The sequence below is a fragment of the Oryctolagus cuniculus genome, chromosome 8 (genome assembly GCF_964237555.1).
Source record: "Oryctolagus cuniculus chromosome 8, mOryCun1.1, whole genome shotgun sequence".
NCBI lineage: Eukaryota > Metazoa > Chordata > Mammalia > Lagomorpha > Leporidae > Oryctolagus > Oryctolagus cuniculus.
Window position 1 is genome coordinate 78,652,762 of NC_091439.1, and position 18,786 is coordinate 78,671,547.

Below are 18,786 nucleotides of genomic sequence, written 5' to 3' on the forward strand. Positions count from 1 at the left end.
TAGCTGTTTGCAGAATAGATGATTGATTGTTCGCTACTATTATCACTTGATCCGGCCTAGACTAGCTGTCGACCCTAATGGAATGGGAGAAGGAACCTCTGGGGTTTGGTGTAGAAATGAGTTATCAGCGACCTTTGTTGGGAAGCAGATTTTTGCCTGGGACTTTAAGTGAAGGTGCTCTGGTCATTGCTCCTGTGAACACGAGAGTGGCTCATGCTCTTAGCAAAAATTGTTTGAAAGAGAAAGTGATAGATACCTCATCTGCTGGTTAGCTCCTCAAATATCTGCAATGGCTAGGGCTGGGCCAGTGCCTGTGGCTGGGAACATAATCCAAGTCTTCCAAATGGGTCATAGGAACCGATTACTTAAGCCATCATCACTGCTTCCCAGGGTCTGCATTAGCAGGAAGCTAGAGTCAGGAGCCAGAGCTGAGAAGCAAACCCAGGTACCCCCATGTGGGATGTGGGCATCTTAGCCACTAGGTAAGTGCTTGTCGCTGGCCCATGCTCTTTGGAAAGTATCTTTTGAAATTTGCTTCAGGTTGGAAAAAAGATTCCCCATCTTTAGATTACTTAGCAACTCTGGCAGCTGGGATCTCTCTAACTCAGATGCTTCTGATGAGCAGGGTTGGGAATACAGGGCCAGCTGCAGGGAGAACAGGGCCGAGGTCTACAGGAACATCAGTCATGCTCACCATTCTCTGGGCTGTGTATTTCATAGGAAAGTGCAGCATGGCTCCTTTAAGAAGTCATCTTCTTAAAGACCACAATGCAGACAGACCCAGCAATCCGTAGTCCCATTCTTCAGATGAGGAATGAGAAGGACATGGAGAAGGGTACAAAGCTCCTGAAACACGGACTCCAAAGCTCTTGTCATATGACCAACTGATACGCTTTCTAGGGAGTAGACAGCAGCATTGAAAATCACTCACCATGAAAGTATCGAAAAGGAAATAATACAGATCTCTGTATATATTTGGAAAGAGAATATCTTGCATTTATTTCCTTGCTGCTTTACAATCATGTTTGTGCTGGTAGGGTGGAAAGGACCTCATAATGACTCAAGCCTCTGTCTTTCTAAAGGTGAAATTTTGATTATTTTTATTCACAGATTAAAAGAACATATTGCGGACAAGAAAAAATTACCCATATTAATCTTTCCTGAAGGTAAGAACAGGGATTGCCTACTAAGCTGTGGTTGATGAAAAATAAAATTGTCCTAGGATTGGGATTCTTAGTCCTGACCAATCTCTGCTGTCTTTGCGGAATGGATTTCCTTCTTTCCTTTGAGATTTAGTTCAAGTTATGGAACCTTTTTTATTTAATATTTTTTTATTTTAATTTTATTAAATAATTTTATTTATTTTATTCTTATTAAATTTATTTATTTGAAAGACAGAGTTACAGAGAGAGAGAGGTCTTCCATCCACTGGTTCACTCCCCAAATGACCACAACGTCCAGAGCTGTGCCAGTCTGAAGCCAGGAACCAGGAGCTTCTTCTGGGTCTCCCAAGAGGGTGTAGGGGCCCAAGCACTTGGGCCGTCTTCTACTGTTTCCCAGGCCATAGCTGAGAGCTGGGTCAGAAGTGGAGCACCTGGGTCTGAACCGGCGTCCATATTTGGCTGCTGGCACTGCAGGCTGGGGCTTTAACCCACTGCACCATACTGTTGGCCCCACCTTTTTGATTTTAGAAGTCAATTCTTGGTAGTGATCTAAGAAATTGTGCATGAGTTTTTAAAGATCTTACTTTATTAATTCAAGAGGGAGGGAGGGAGGGAGAGAGAAAAAAAAAAAAAAGAAAGAGTTAGAGCTCCCATCTGTTGATTCACTCTTCAAAAATCTGCGATCACCTCTGGGTGTGGCCAAAACCAGGGACCAGGAGCTCAATGAAGGTCTCCCACGTGGGTGGCAGGGGCCCATCTTGGGCCATCACCTGCTGCCTGCCAGAATGCACATTAGCAGGAAGCTGGAATTGGGAGCAGAACCCAGGCACACTGATATGGAATTTGGGCAGCCCAACGAGCTTCTTAACCACTAGACCAAATACCACTAAGGGCTGTATTTTAAAAATATTGAAATTGTAACCTGTGAAGAAGTTGTACCTGTATAGTGTTTAATAATAAAGCAAAATTTTGTTATTAACACTGCTTAGAACTGTCAAGTGAGTACTTAAGCAGGATTTGATTTGTGAACCAGTAGTAAAATGCATGTAATTTTCATATTTTAAATTGTTTTGTATCAAAATCATTCCTTTTAAAATGTCCTTTAAAAAAAATTGACTGCCCTTAAAAATATCCACTCACCTACTTCCATCCCACTACAGGAACCTGCATCAATAATACTTCAGTGATGATGTTTAAAAAGGGAAGCTTTGAAATTGGAGGAACCATCCACCCAGTTGCCATAAAGGTAAACAGCAGTAGCAGCAGCAGCAACAAAGGCACTGGCTTGGTACCTTTCCTCTGATACAGATTTTAGGTTTGAAACTGTAAGGGTGAGAAACACTTGTATCCGCTTGACTCAGATTCAGTGATTGCTATATCCTGCTCCATCTGCTTTCTTCTGTCTCTATTTATCTGTGCATGGATATGCACTGAGGGACTGTGTGCATTGTACTGAACATGAAGGATATGGCAGAAACAAAACAGATACTGTCCCTACTGTCATCCACTTTCCAGGTAGTGGGGACAGATACTGAATAGTCCTGTACCAACCCTCTTATTACGGTGCTCTGGGGTCCTAGTTAGAAAAACAGTTGGCTCTGGTTGGAGGAGTTACCTTGCCTCAGTTACCTTTTTTGATCAATTCTGTCAGGTGAACTAACTTTCTCTCTCTCTCACAAAGATTAATTAATTTATTTGAGAGGCTGAGTTACAGGGAAGAAGGGAGAGACAGAGAGACAGATCTTCGGTCCACTGGATCACTCCACAAATGGGAGCAACAGCCAGGGCTGGGCTAGGCTGAAGCCAGGAGCCCGGGACTCTGTCTGGGTCTTGCATGTGGGTGGCAAGGGGGGCTCAAGTACTTGAACCATCTTCTGCTACTTTCTCAGGTACATTATCAGGGAGCTGGATCTAAAGTGGAGCAGCTGGGACTTGAACTTGTGCCCATGTGGGATGCTGGCATTGCCGGTGGTAGCCCAACCTGCTGTGCCACAATGCTGGTCCCAGTAACTTTTTTTGAGGTCTGATGGAAGTATTTGTGTCCAACCACCATAGCAGCACTGACATGGGTAAGAGAAGCAATGACTTAGTTTCTAACTGGATTGTATTTTCTTTTCTTTGTTCTCAGTATAACCCTCAGTTTGGAGATGCATTTTGGAATAGCAGTAAATACAATATGGTGAGCTACCTGCTTCGAATGATGACCAGCTGGGCCATCGTCTGCGACGTGTGGTACATGCCTCCCATGACCAGAGAGGTATTCCTTAGATAAAAGCTGCTCTCTGCTTTATCTAGTCAAATAACGGCTAGAAAACCCTTTTTTGTGAAAAAGAAAAAAGAAAAGAAAAATTTATTTATTTTGAAAGAGTTACAGAGCGAGAGGGAGAGACAGAAATCTTCCATCTACTGGTTCATTCCCTAGATGGCAACACCTGCCAGCATTGGGCCAAGCTGAATCCAGGAGCCGGGAGTTTCATCCGGGTCTCCCACGTGGGTGGCAGGCCCAAACACTTGAGCTATCTTCTGCTTTTCCCAGGCCATTAGCAAGGAGCTGGATCAGAAGTGGAGCAGCAGAGACCCGTATGGGATGCCACTATTGCAGGTGACGGCTTTGCCTGCTATGTCCCAGCTCCAGCCCTGGCTAGAAAACGTTTATCTGAAAACTAGGTGGCTCCTTTAGCACATCATGCCTTTCTGCTTTTTCAGCAGGTAAGTCACTTTTTAAGAACGTAACTAAGCAGTCTTCAAATCAGGCCATTTTGTGTTCAGATTCTTTTCCATAATAGCTTCATAATTGCTGTAGGCTTATAGAACCTGCAGACAGTGTAGAATCATTGAATAAAACTGATAAAGAGTTGGGGCCAGCACGGTGGTGTAGCAGATAAAGACCTCGCCTGTGATGCTGGTGTCCTGTATGGGCACCAGTTTGAGTCCCAGCTACTCCGCTCCTGATCCAGCTCTCTGTTAATGGCCTGGGAAAGCAATGCACACATGTAGGAGACCCAGAAGAAGCTTCTGGCCCAGTCAACTGGGGAATAAATCAACAGATGGAATCTCTCTCTCTCTTTCTCTCTTTCTCTCTGTAATTCTGACTTTCAAATAAATAAATTAATCTTAAAAAAAACTAATACATAATGAATATGTGCACATGATAAATACAACAGTGAGTTTGCCTGATAGAACAGATATTTGCTATGATTGAGCTAAATGTGAATTTATATCTTCAGACAAACATGAATGATGACAAGTGAATCTTAAGTTATTATTTATACACTGTACACCCAGGATGAACTTGTAATTCTTGTTGTTTTTGATTAGGAAGGAGAAGATGCAGTTCAGTTTGCGAATAGGGTGAAGTCTGCTATTGCTGTACAAGGAGGGCTGACTGAACTACCCTGGTAAGAGATTTTTCAGAAGTACTATCACTTGTTGTTGTTTTTTTAATGAAAAATTTCCCACCATTAACAATGTCATCTGTTTTGCTATGAATTTAGCTGAATGTGACAATGTTTTATAGGAAACAACAGTGGCTTAAATAAGAAAGAAATTCTGTCTCACCCAAGCATTGACAGTTCAGGCTGGTATAGGTGCTGTTTTGCTGTGCCATTAATTTCTACAGTGAAAACTGTTTCTGAAATTCATTATGCTAACTAACAAAGCCTGGGAAGTTGAGGGGGCCCCCCCGAAAGGCTTCTAAAGCCTTGTAGTGGCACCCCCTGGAGGGTGGCCTTCTGATTGGGTGCTGGCTGACTGTGTGGGAGGTCGGGGGTACTGTGTGAGTTCTTGACTTAGGACATCTGTCTAGCCCTAATGTATACAATAAGACTAACATTGGTAAGCTGGGATACATTAAATCAAATGACAAGCCACATAACATCCTAAAATTACAAGCTTCCCTTAGCCTGCAAATGTCCTATTGATTCATTTTCCTACATGTAACTGGTTTCTTCTACCTGGTTAATTTTTTTTAAAGATTTTATTTATTTATTTGAGAGAGACAGTTGCAGATAGAGAGAGAGAGAGACAGAAAGAAAAGTCTTCTATTCACTGGTTCATCCCCAAATGGCCACAATGGCCAGAGCTAGGTCAGGTTGAAGGCAGGAACCTGGAACTCCATCTGGGCCTCCCAGATGGGTAACAGTGGCTCAAGCACTTGGAACATCTGCTGCTGCTTTTGCAGGTGCGTTATCAGGGAGCTGGAATGGAAGTGGAGCAGCTGAGACTCAAACCCTTACTCATATGGAGTGTCAGTGTCACAGGCAGCAGCTTAACCTGCTATACCACAGCCCTAGCTCCTTAGTTTCCCTTTTTTTTTAAAAAAAAAAAAAAGGAAAATCATCCCACTGCTTTTCTAGATGTATGTGTCATCTACCTGTTGGACATGAATTAGCATGGCTAGAAAGATTTTTTTAAAAAAATGATGAATTAATTGTTTGATCGTAAAGTGGCTCTTATATCTAAGTTCCTTAAGATCTGCTGCCAGTGCAAAGGGGTGTTGGGTAAAATGTTGACATCTGTGGGGGTGGCAAGGCACAGTTGGGGTGTTTAGACCAGCAAGAGGTTTGCTGAGTCCTTGGGAAGAACTGTACACAACTGGTGTCAAGATGCTCAAAGACAAAAGCAAAACGAAAGCTTCTAGCTTACGGTGTTCGCCTGCTCTTGACCTGGACTCAGGAAATGAGAAAGGCCTTTCTTGTCTCGCCCTCCCTTCCTTCCTTAGTTCTCAGTGTTCAGGATTCATGTCTGCGCAATCCATAGCTTGAAGTATCTCATTTGGATAAAAGAGGCTGGCGTGGGTAATTCCTGGGACCTGATGACAATTTGTGATCTTGTTTCATGAACTCTTCCCACAGCTGAGTCCCTGGATAATTTGTATCTACAGTCTTTTTTTTTTTTTTTAAAGATTTATGTATTTATTTATTTGAAAGGCAGTGTGTGTGTGTGTGTGTGAGAGAGAGAGAGAGAGAGAGAGAGCGAGAGAGAGAGAGAGAAAATCTCCCATCCTCCACTGGTTCACTCTCCAAATGACCACAGTGGCCAGAGCTATGCCAATATGAAGTCAGGAGCCAGGATCTTCTTCTTCTGGGGGCCTCCCACGTGGGTGCAGGGGACCAAGCACTTGGGCCATCTTTTACTGCTTTCCCAGGTGCATTAGCAGGGAACTGGATTGGAAGTAGAGCAGCCAGGACTTGAATGGTGTCCATATGGGATGCCAACGCTGCTTTACCCACTATGCCACAGTTTTAGCCTCAGTCTTTTTTTTTTTTCCTTTTCTTTTTATTTCTTCTACTGAGGGTTGTGCTGGGTCTGACTGTAGAAGACAGAACATTGTGTTGATCTCAGGCAGGCATCTGTATTGAGGTCAGGTTCTGTCCTTAGGGCACTGAGTTCACTGTGATCATTCATCATCATCAGAAAGGACTTGGTAAAAATTCACGCTGAACTGGGTTAAAATTAAACAGTCACAGTATAAGGTAAGCGTTCTCCTAGGAGTTACAATCTAAGGAGGGAGATAGTGGCCCCTGCTAGTTCAGTCTCCTCCCGGCTCCTCCAGTTGCTTTGTTTGTGTCATCCAAAGAAGGAAAGGCACGCGGAGTCCTTGTAACGCAGGCGGGTCTGTGTTTTCACCACCCCTGAGAGTTCAAAGATTGATGTGCTCTGAATGGAGGAATGCTGCTTACAAAGGCGCTGACTTCTGGTTCAATGCAATTTATGATTTTGCTGTTTGCTTTATTCTGTTTTGGGATCTAAATACTTGAAATTTGTGCTTTGAACTAACACACGCCATGTTAGGGTTTGATTTGAATAATGATTAACCCGTTCATCTTTAGGAAATTCACCCACGCATTTAAAGGCCCTCCATTTTTTTTTTTTTTTTTTTAAAGATTTATGTACTAGGGGCAGAGGCAGAGAGAGAGAGAGAGAGGTCTGTCTTCCATCTGCTGGTTCATGCCCCAGATGGCTGCAACAGCCAGAGCTGCACTGTTGAGAAGCCAGGAACCAGGAGCTTCTTCCGGGTTTCCCGCAAGGGTGCAGGGGCCCAAGGACTTGGGCCATCTTCTGCTGCTTTCCCAGGCCATTGCAGAGAGCTGGATCGGAAATGGAGTAGCCAGGACTCAAACTGGCACCCATATGGGATGCTGACACTGCAGGAGGCAGCTTTACCTGCTACACCACAATGCCGGCCCCCATGTGAGTTTTAATTAAGACAGAGGTAGATGAACAAACAAAATGGGGGCCTGCACTATGGCATAGCCCGTAATGCCGCCACCTGCAGTGCTGGCATCCCATATGGGCACCAGTTCGAGTCCCGGCTGCTGTACTTTCAACCTGGCTTTCTACTATTGCCTGGAAGAACAGTGGAAGATGGCTCAAGTCCTTGGGCCCCTATACCAACATGGGAGATGCAGAAGAAGCTCCTGGTTCCTGGCTTTGCATCGGCATAGCTCCGGCTGTTGCAGCCAATTGGGGAGTGAACCAGCAGGTGGAAGACCTCTCTCTGCCTCTCCTTCTCTCTCTGTGTAATTCTGCCTTCAAATAAATAAATAAATCTTTAAAACAAACAAACAAAAACGGTGCTTTGTTTTCCTAGAGGAAAAAACACAGGAAAACAGTCCTAGTTTTAATAATCCAAGTTTAAATACAAGTATCAAAGACAGCAGCCCTAGCTTCTAAAAAGAAACGAAATAGAGATGTTATTCCTTATGTTAACCAAGCATTAGAGAGATTATTCCTTCCTCACAGTAACACACACTGGATGGGTGGTAGAATGAGACTGAAATCTGTCTTCCTGCTTCCAAACCCAGCGTTATTTGGCACACTGTTGACCAGCTGTGGAAGCATCATGGCACTGTGCAGTATGTGTTAATAAGGAACCCTTAGGCATCTGTGCTGGGGAGGATGTCTTATACCTTGGCCTTTCTCTTCCCAGGGATGGAGGTCTGAAGAGAGGAAAGGTGAAGGACACCTTTAAGGAAGAACAGCAGAAGAATTACAGCAAGATGATTGTGGGCAACGGGTCTCTCAACTCGGAGTCGGACTGATGACCCCTTGTAGAAAATCCTGGCTTCCCAGAGAACTTTCCTTAGAAATGGAATGGGTTTTGGGGGGCAGGGTATTTTGTTTTGTTTTGCTGTTTTTAAAAAGTTGTCAATCTTTTCTACAGGATGATTGTTTCTACCTCTTTATGCCAGAGGCAGAACCTACAGGTGCCCTTTTGGCTTTCAATGTTGTTATAGCAATAGCCCCATGAACTAATTGTTAGGTAGTTTACAGAGTTAAAGTTTTGTCTTTTGTAAAATGATTGAATCATCATTGATTGAACAAAATATTTATGCAGGAAAAAGTGCTTTTGAAGTGTGTTTGGTACTTGTTGATATGATAATCTCGAAAAATACTCCAAACTCTGTTTTCATAATTAGCATCTGCCCTGCCTTCGGACTCCTCAACGGTAGGTTGATGCACACAGCCATAGCAGGTTACTTTTGTGTTTTGTTCTACCTAGCGTGAGTTTGGGAATGTCACCTGACCTGAAAGTGAAAAGAAAATGTAACATTTCTTACTTCTGTATTGGAAGAGAAATACTATTTAGTTAGCTTCACCAAAGAAAAGTGAGTCAAATATGCCTATGCATTTACATGTAGGCAACTCCCAAATCAATACTTTTTTAGTTAGCAACTGGTAATAAAAACCTTAGATAGTTTTCCTCATCTGTGCCCAAATCTAAAGTCTCTGTTCCCGTGTCTTCTATGGATTGGTTTTTGTTTGTTTTAAATTTTTTTTTTTTTTTTTTTTTTTTTTTTTTTTTTGTAATAACACATTTTCAAGTAGAAGGAATCAGTAAGTGTTGCTGGTATGGATGAGTGAATGCATGTGGAGCCACCCCTCACCTGCACCCCTCTGTGGTTAATTCCTGAACTTTCCTAGTCTCTTAAGCAGAAAAATGAGTGGTATGATTACCTTTTAGAAACTGAGCCTTAAAATTTTTACAGGGGGGAAGTGAGTGCCCCCCTGACTCAGAGTAAGCAACGTGTGATAGCAAAGGTATGCCTTCATAAATGCTCAAGAGTGTTCTCTCTCTTCTGGTAACCATGTTCAGAATGTGAAACCATCGTTCCAGGATTATAAATAAATTTTATATTTTTAAATGTGTGTTGCATTATTTCCTCCAGCCCTTTACTCTCTTCTGGTTTTGAGTAAGTTAAATGCTTTCTTTCTACAAGCAAGGGCTGCCTGTTTTTATTTCAGTGACACAGTTAAATTTTACTGGACTGGAACACTCGGGCAACTAGAACATCAACCACTTTTCTCATCTGTCTCTTAGCTTAGTCGTTTAGACTCTGGCCCATGGACTCTACCTTGGACCGGGTCACAGACTTCAGTTGCTTTACAGGTGAACTCAGACAGTTGTATCTCATCGACTCCCTGGGTAGGCCGGGTCTAGCACTGTCAGTACATACTCTTCTTACCTGGATAGAGGAGTTTCTCCAAAGGACGATTTGCAGCCAGGTTTCCCTTCTGGTCAGGGCCACCACCTTTCCGTTCTTCTCACCTCCTTTCCCTTTGCTGTAAGTCTGTCCCTCCCCAAAATGTGCAACTCCAAATATTGATATGTGGAGGTGACTTTTTTTTCTCAGAAAGAATTTCTTTTTACTTTGTGTATTCAGTGCTGCTTGAATTAATCTATTTTATTAGCTTAGTTCTCAGGAAAGCTGATAGAACAGGTAATAACTATTTTGTCTGTACACCAACAAAGCATATCTTTGCAAGAGTACAATGAGAACAATACTGTAACATATTCACTTGAGAATCTAATGCTGTCTCAAAACCTTTTTCTATAGGTCTTTGATTCATTCAACTCATTTTCACATTGCTTGAGGAATTGCTGTATTACTGAAAACATGTTTCTGGAAAGCTAGTGTATGCACAGGTTTAGTATAGGGTGAATTGAACTTTTTTTTTTTTTAATACATTTGCCTCCCTAATTTTTTTATTATCGTTTTTAAAGAGTACACGGTTCTTAAGCAAATTTATTTATTTTCATTTTGTTTGAAAGGTAGACACATACGACTCACTAATTCACTCCCCAGATGCCCACAACAACCATGGCTGGGCAGGCTGAAGCCAGAAGCTTAATCCAAGTCTCCTATCTGGGTGATGGGGACCCGGGTAATCAAATCATCATATGCTGCCTCCTGAGGTGCGTGTTAGCAGGAAGCAGGTTTGGAAGCAGAAAGATGAGACTTGAGTGAGGCCTCTGATGTGGGATGTGGGTGGGACAAGCAGTGTCTTAACTGCTTCAATAATTGCCCACATCCTCTAATATTATTATTTGACAGGCAGAGTGGACAGTGAGAGAGAGAGAAAGGTCTTCCTTTTCCGTTGGTTCACCCCCCACAATGGCCGCTGCGGCCGGTGCACCGCGCTGATCCGAAGCCAGGAGCCAGGTGCTTCTGGTCTCCCATGCAGGTGCAGGGCCCAAGCACTTGGGCCATCCTCCACTGCCTTCCCGGGCCACAGCAGAGAGCTGGCCTGGAAGAGGAGCAACCGGGACAGAATCCGGCGCCCCAACCAGGACTAGAACCCGGTGTGCTGGCACCACAGGTGGAGGATTAGCCTATTGAGCCACGGCGCCAGCCCCTCTAATATTTTATACCCACTTTAGGAGAAATTATGTTCAGAGTGTAGTGTACAAGAGTTCCTGTAATTATAATGAGAGATCAAGGGTAGAAGGGATTTGGCAGGAAAATCCCATCAGATGGTAACTTTTATCGAACCCTTGCAGCCTCGAAGTTTTCCTGTAGGTTCAGACTTACCAGCCAATTCAGCTTCGCCTTGCTGATTTGCACCATCCTCTCAGTGCATACGTTGCACTTCGGCTGTTCCGTTGGTATCTTGACACTTGGCAGGGGTTGTTGGGATTGAAGATGACATGTTGTGGTCAGGAGGTCTACCTCTTGGCCAAAGCTGCTGTCGGTCTTGATTTCTGAAAGGTGATTTTTACTGACCTACCCTGCCTTGTGATAGGACAGAGGAGGCTGTAATGGGAGCCAGGGCAAAGCTGGGATTCGGGACTGGTGCTGCAGGTTGGGACCCCTAAAGATCTTGACAAAAGCTGTGTGCTTAGTTTTGCTCTTTAACATGTGTTCTTCATGAGTTGATGCTAGTATTTGAGGTTACTTTTTTGGATAATGGTGAAGGTGATGGGGTAAAGAACCATGAGACATTCCCTAATTGTGGCTTTAACCACAACTGAGGCTGTGTCGTCTTTGATAATTGTCTATTTATTGTGACATGGTAGAAATACAAGTGTGTATGTGAAAGGAGATAAAAGCACTGCATTTGCGTTACCTAGGCCAATAAGCAGAACTTGAGTACATCCCAGAAGAAGGAAGTCAACGGTTTCTTAATCCGGTTACTGTTGACAGACAGTAGAGCCATTTCTAACCTTGTTGTACACGTGTTTGTGTCTCTCCTGTTACACATGCGGAGGAGTTCTCTAAGCTTACATGTGGTCAGAATTAGGATTGCTGTGCAGTAGGGGATGAGCATATTTAGTTTTAGTGTGAAAACTGTCAAACTGCTCCTGAAATGTCTGTGCCATTTTACACAGCCCATCAGCAGTGCGTGAGAGCAACACTTGTACTTATTGTAATAACTTTGGATGTATTTTTGTTATCTCATGCTTTGTTTCTTTCAATGTTTCACACTTTCAGTGTTCACTTTTTTTGGTTTATTAATTCATTTTCTCTGTAAATTGGAGACTAATGGCCTCTAATTAATCCGATTTAATGGAAATTAACCTTTCCCACTCGGGATCCCTTTCCTTTGGTGAGAGTGCTGGTGTCAGATCCCTGGTTTTGCCTTTCTGGAAGCACATTTACTTTATACTCATTCGTAAGTAGTTGTTGCTGGGTGTAGAAGTTTACATTCACATCAACAGTGTGTTTTCTCTAAGCACATCATTCCATGGCTGCTCTTGAGAAGTCAGCCACTAGCCTTGTCATTGTGTTTTTGAATATTTGAAATATTTGAATGTTGAAACTAATATTTCTTTGAGTGTATTTAAAATCATTTCTTTGTTATTTTGCCCTTTCACTATGATGTGTGTAGTTGTATATTTCTTGTTATCTGTCTTCTTGAGGCTTGACTTTTCTTTGTGGATTGGTACTTTTCATCAGTTCTGGAAAGTTCTCAGATAATCCTTTATTTGGTATCTTTGCCATATCTCCATGCACTCTTTCTTTTTAGAAGGATGGTTAAGCTAATGTTCATCTTTTTTAAAAATATTTTCCATTTTTTGCCTATCTATACTTCTTTCTGGATAGTTTTTTTTTTTTTTTTTTTTTTTTTTTTTATTTAACTGATTTATTTTAAAGGGAGAGTGAGAGAGAAAGAGAGAATGTAAGACAGAAAGAGAGTACTTCCATCCACTGGTTCACTTTCCACATGGTTGCAATTACCAGGGCTGGGCCAGGCCAAAGCCAGGAGCCATGAATTCCATCTGCGTCTCCCTTGTGGTGGCAGGAACTCAAGTACTTAAGCCATCTTCCTCAGTAGGGAGCTGGAGCAGCTGGAACTGAAACTATTGTTCTCTTATGGGATGCCACCATTGTTTTAACCCACCCATTATACCACAGTGCCAGCCCCTGGACAGTCTTAATTGTACCACTTAACTGATTCTTTTTCCAATTCCATTGAAGTCTACTGTTACATCCCCTCATTGAGTTTCTAATTTCTAAGTTTTTATAATAGGACTTCTGTGAATTGTATCTGTTTTTCAAATATTCTTACTCTTGTAAGTTTTGAAATACCTTATGCTTATTGATTACGTATTTTTCCTAACAGTTCAAAGACATTACATTTGGAGGGCTAGAGTCTATTTTTTATGCTGCTCTAGTTCATGGAGTCTTAATTTCTTTGTAAATGCAGAAAGGGTGATCATGCCCTTTTTTGGATTATGTTCTATATGCACATAATATATATATATATATATAATAATATATTCTATATTGTCCTGGAAGACAGCCACACTCATTTGTTTATATGCATATGGTTGATGCTTTTGCATTTCAGTGCAAGTGGCAAAGCTGTGTCATTGTTGCAGTGACTAAATGGCCCACAAGCCTACGAATTCATTATCTGACCCTTCCTCCTAAATAGATTGCTACCCCAGCTCTAAACTCAGTTTTCTGCTTGAGGTTTACTGAGCCATGTAGATGGTGAGAATTTAGCCTGTAGACCCCAAAGAGGGGGCTGTGGCTTGGTTTTGAATTCTCTGCATAATGTTTTTGAGATTCACCCATCTTGTGTTTATAAGTAGCTCATTCCTTTTAATTGCCAAGTGGTTTTAATTCCTTCGGGGAAAATTATTTTTCCCTTTCACTTTGCAGGTATCCTAGAACACAAGCAATTTATCTTGCTCACATCCGGAAGTCAAGGGATGGGCAATTTTTGTACTGTATTCCTTCACGGAGGATGTGGCCCTATCAGATCCCACCTTCAACAAAGAGTGTCTTAAGTTTGGCTCAGAGGCTCAGAAGGCTCCAAGTACCAATGCTAGAGTTTACTGGGTTCAGGCAATGCTGGAGGTTCAGCCACCTGCTGTCTTCTCTGCTGTGGTCTCCTAACTTCCCTGCTAGTTTATAGAAGCATTCAAAATGATTTTCTTTTGCCATACAGAAGGAGGGTAGTACTCTTTGCTGGAAATAAAAGTTTTAGAATGAGACAACTCTAAATTAAAAACAGAAGTTACTCTGAGTGTTTTAGCCTGTTAAGGTCGTTATTTTAATATAAAGAGCAAAAACTGCTTTAGAGTCATTACTGTTCATTTGCAAATTAAATATTTTGCCAAAAGATTTTCATAAAATGAAGTGATTTGCAAGAAGAAGCAGACTGACATGGGGAAAGCGAGAAGGCTTTTAGCATCAGTAGAAAATACCAGAGACCCAAAAGCAGGAAGGCACATGAAGGAAGTAGCATTCTTGCCTCATGGGTGGTTGCCAAGTTTTGTGTCTGCCCGTGTTACATTGCAGCCTGCGCTGAAGCTGCAAGGCCCTTGATGGTCCGTTACGTGGGTCATAAATCCCTTTGATGGGTGCCTCCTGCTGAGTAAGAAATATATAGCGAGTCTGGCTGCCTGCTGGCTTGGCTCTGAGCCTGGAAAAGGCAGAAAGAGGAGAGAATGTGCACTCTCCGTCTTGCTGATCTGAAATATTTCACATTCCCTTGAATTCCATGCTATGATTAGGAAGTGAATACATGGAAGAGTGAAACTGAAGAGTCAGTCTTACTCCAACGTAAAATAGGATGTGCATTTCTTTCAAAAATATTTTTTTTTGAGAAACTGAAAGGTGTACCCTATGACCTAAGGTAAACCTTTGATGATTACAAAAGTCGATTAAGAATCACAGGTTAGGGTTTGGCAAGTTTTCTTTTTTGAGCAAATTCTCGAGTCACTGTTTCTCTAGCTTTATAAAGCAGAATATCTACATTCGGGGCTTACTATGCATCTATCACTACTCTGGGCCTGGTGGCATAGCCATGACCAGGAAAAACAAAGCTGTTGGGCTTTTGAAAATCCACTGAAATAGATGGAAAATAACACAAACCCAGAAATATATTTAGATGAAACCACCAGAAGGGACTCAGAGTGGCTTTTAATTTTTTTTGTATTAGATTGAGATATTAAATGGCCAAGCATTCTTTCTAAAGAGTTTGCAAAAAAACTGTTCCCCCTTAGAGCTAAAGTTGTAGTACTGATGGATCAAAGGTAGACCAGGAGTAGGGAGTGATTTGCACTGTGCACTTGACAATGCCCTTGTGCTGAATCACCTGCAGCTTTGACCTTGGTAAGCCTGTTTATTATAGCTACCATCTCTTGCCGCAGGCAGCCCTGACATGTGGTTGTGGCTAAATCAGGCACAAGTGAGCTCTGCCAAACTTCTTAACTGGAAGGAATTTCCAGTACTGGTTGTAGGACAGGTTTTCAGATTGTTCATGCAGAATAAGAATTTTGTTCAGAATGGGCAAACAAGTGACTTAGGAAATCTTGTTCTATCTAGTAGGTTCTGCAGAATTTTGGTTAACCAATGGAGTGACAGATGAGATACCATAGCTCTAGTCTCTATATCCCTTGGCCTGATACCTCCCTTTGCAAGATGCTTCTATTTAAGTTACCCTGTTTAGACATTTATGCTCATGTTATACAATACATACCACCACTGAGGTTCTGTTAGTCCCGAGCCTCCATGTTGCCCAGGTCAGAAACCTGCCTTTGAGATCTGGAATCGAAGTGGAGCTGACCATGAACCATAAGAAGTAGTGAGGTCTTTTTTCAGTTCAGGAACAAAGTCCTTTGGGAGTCTGAAGACTTGGTTATTGCAGGGCTGGGCAGCTGTGGGAAAGGGAGGACTTGAGCAGATCTTGGGAGATAAGTGGTCTCTAATGAAGTTAGGAAAATGTGGATGAGTTGAGCACACACTGCCCTCCCTCCCAGCCCCCAGACCAAAAACTCAAGTGTGTGAAGGTTGTTTATAATCACGGGTCTTTTTTCCTCTGGCATATTCTCTGTTCTTATTTTTGGAGTCATTCTTTTAAAAAATGATTTATCTCTGAGAGAAAGAGAGAGAGTCAGTCCACTTACTGCCTCACTCCCCAAATGCTTATACCCTCTAGCCTGGACCAGGCTGAAGCCAGAAGCCAGGAACTCAATATGGGTCTCCCACGTGGGTGGGGGTATTTGAGCCTTCACCTTCTGCCTTGAAGGGTGTTCATTAGGAAGCTGGAATTGGGGGCAGAGCTGGGACTTGAACCCCAGCACTCTGACATGTGGTGTGGCCATCTCATGTGGTATCTTCACTGCTGCTCCGAATGACTGCCTCTTTTGGAGCCATTTATTCTTTCTCTACCATTGCAGGCCCTCATCATTTCTCACCTGGGCTCAGTAAGACCCTTTTGACTGATATCTCTGCCTCTGCTCTTGTTCCCCAAATAGTCTATTTGGTAACAGTAGCTGTTGTGATCAGTTTACATCACTAATCGAATCACAGCATTCCCACTTGCAGAATTCTCCAGTGGCTTCGCATTGCATTGAGGGTAAAGATTAAATTCCATAGTCTAATAGCCAAAGTCATCCTACAGTGTGACGGCTGGTCGCCCCTTCAGCCTGGTTTCTGTCATGCCTTCCCTAGCTCAGTCTCCTTCCATTCTGACCTTTGATGAAACCATGAGCGTAGTCCTGCCTCAGGGCCTTGACACCTGCTGCTTTTCCCAGGAATAATCTTCTCTCAGGTATTTGTGAAACTCCTTTCCTGTTCCATTTGCACAAGTTTTATCTTCTCAGAGGTCTTCCCTGGCCATCCTGCTTAAGATAGCAGCCCCCTATGGCTCCCTGTGTCCACATCCTGCTTCTTTTCCATGGTGCTTACTTCCACATTTATTATTATTATCATTTTACACATTCCTCACTCCACAATAAGCTTCATCAATACGTGCTAAAGCATGGGAGAATTTGGGATCATTCGCCAGCTCTTGTGTGATGGTAACAGTTTGAATAATTCCAGGTCAGATTTTTTTTAGTAATTCCCTTAATTTGGATGTTTCTAGTGTTTTCTCACGAGCAGATCCAGGTTATGCATCTTTGGTGGAGTCTTATCCAATTGGGAAGCATCTGCTTTTCACAGAGGGTGTTCGGCTCAGAGCTGGTGAAGGTGGGGTCTTCGTTTGCTAGGCTGCCCTCACGGAAGACCATGGACTAAGTGGCTTAAACCACAGAGATTTCTTACAGTCTGGAATCGAGGTGTCCACAGAGTGACTCTCTTCTATAAGACAAGTTATTTATTTTTATTTTATTTAAAAGAGAAAGGGAGGGAGAGAGGGGGAGAGGGGGAGAGGGAGAGAGAGAGAGAGAGAGAGAGAGAGAGAGAGAGAAAGAAACAGATCTGTTGGCTGGTTTACTCCCCAAATGTTTGCAACAGTCAGGACTGGACCAGGCTGAAGTCAGGAACCATCCAGGTCTCCCACATGGGTGGCGGGGACCCAATCACTTGTGATATCACCTGTGGCCTCCCAGGGCACACACAGGAAATTGGATTGAAACAAAACAGGGACTTGAACCGGGCATTCTGCCGTGGGATGCGGGAGTCCTGAGTGGCATCTTACCCACCACTGCAAATGCCCACTCAGGGTTGCTGTCTTCTGAGGCCTCTCTTCCCGGCCCGCGGATGCTGCCTTCTCCCTGTGTCCTCATGCACTCAGTGCATTTTCTGTGTGCTAAGCTCTTCATTCATAAAACACCAGCCATTTGGGATGAGGATCTACCTACCCCTATGGCCTTGTTTTACCTTGATCACCTTAAGAGCTCTAGCTCCACTTCCAGTGACGTCTGAGGTACTGGGGATTAGGACTTCAGCATAGGAATTTGGGGGGGCACAATAACAGGTGGTATCTGCTAGGGCTTTCCACTGCAAACTTACTCTTCTCTCCATCTTGGTTACTCAGTCTTTTGGAGGAAGATACTTGAAAACTATGTAAATGTATCATTCCATATCAAACTTTCAATTCATTCATTTATTGATAACTGTCGCTCCCCCTCTTCATGGAGGAACGACACTAAACCCTGCCTAGGCTTCATATCCGAGTCACGGCACCATTATGTCGCTCCCCCTCTTCGTGGAGGAACGACACAGGACCCTGCGCTGTTCTTTCGTCTGCTCGGCCCTCCCCGGGTTTGCTGCTGGTTCTTCCCGGGTTGGCCACTATCCCTTCCACCTCCGTGGAAGGGCAGTTCCCCCTGGCCGCATTCCCCACTTCCGCAGGGGAGCGGCACACCGCCGGCCGGGTCTCTCGGGGGCTGCACGGGTTCCCTTAGATGTTCCCCATAGATGTTCCTGGTGCATGCCGTCTCTCTCCTCCTTTATAGTCCTCCTCCGCCAATCCCAACTCGGCTGCCCACACGCCGAGTACGCTGCTCTCCTCCAATCAGGAGCAAGTCCTACAGTTTATTAGTTGAACTGGAGGCAGCTGTGCGGAAGCTGTTTACTTCTCTCCCAGCGCCATATTGTGGGAGAGCAGATGCATAGAATAAGTCCTAATTCGAGTAACTTAGTCCAGTCCGGATTGCTCCCCACAGATAACAGTATGGAGTCATGCTTTCATGTCTCAGATCATATTCAGATATAATAAACAGATAATATTTCTTACCATCATTTTACTTATTTTGAGGTCAAATTAGTTCTGTGGGGTCCTCTACAGAGTGCCGTCCATGTCCTTTTGACATCCCATCATTTTAGGCCCTTCCTTTTAGGCTCAATGTGTTCCAGCGCCCAAATTTATCATTTCTGCAGGGAGCACTGGCTCTTTCAGTGGAGAATGACTTTGGGAAGTCAAGAGTTGACTTTGAGATGTGTGCATTGCTTTTGGGGTATTGCCCCATCCTGACGATATCCGTGGAAATGCTGAGGAGCATATGTGCACAGATAGACATAACTCTCTCTTTTACACGTAAATTTATTTTTGCTTGTCATCTATCATTTATCATCATCCTCTTTCATCCATCTATCATCTTTTTTTAAAGATTTATTTGTTTATTTGAAAGGCAGAGTTTTACACACACACACATAAA

At 43.2% G+C, this 18,786-nt stretch overlaps 1 protein-coding gene across 2 annotated transcripts in view; it reads left to right on the plus strand.

Moving 5' to 3' along the window:
* GPAT3 (glycerol-3-phosphate acyltransferase 3) overlaps positions 1-9,310 on the plus strand; it is a 107,116-nt gene extending 97,806 nt beyond the window's left edge. For both annotated transcript variants that reach the window (XM_051819585.2, XM_002716971.5), the window contains exons 9-13: positions 1,111-1,166; positions 2,324-2,409; positions 3,292-3,420; positions 4,482-4,561; positions 8,095-9,310. In XM_051819585.2, the coding sequence (XP_051675545.1) occupies positions 1,111-1,166; positions 2,324-2,409; positions 3,292-3,420; positions 4,482-4,561; positions 8,095-8,206 (463 nt within the window). In that variant the 3' untranslated portion in view covers positions 8,207-9,310. The remainder of the gene's footprint in view (positions 1-1,110; positions 1,167-2,323; positions 2,410-3,291; positions 3,421-4,481; positions 4,562-8,094) is intronic.
* The last annotated feature ends 9,476 nt before the right edge of the window (positions 9,311-18,786 follow it).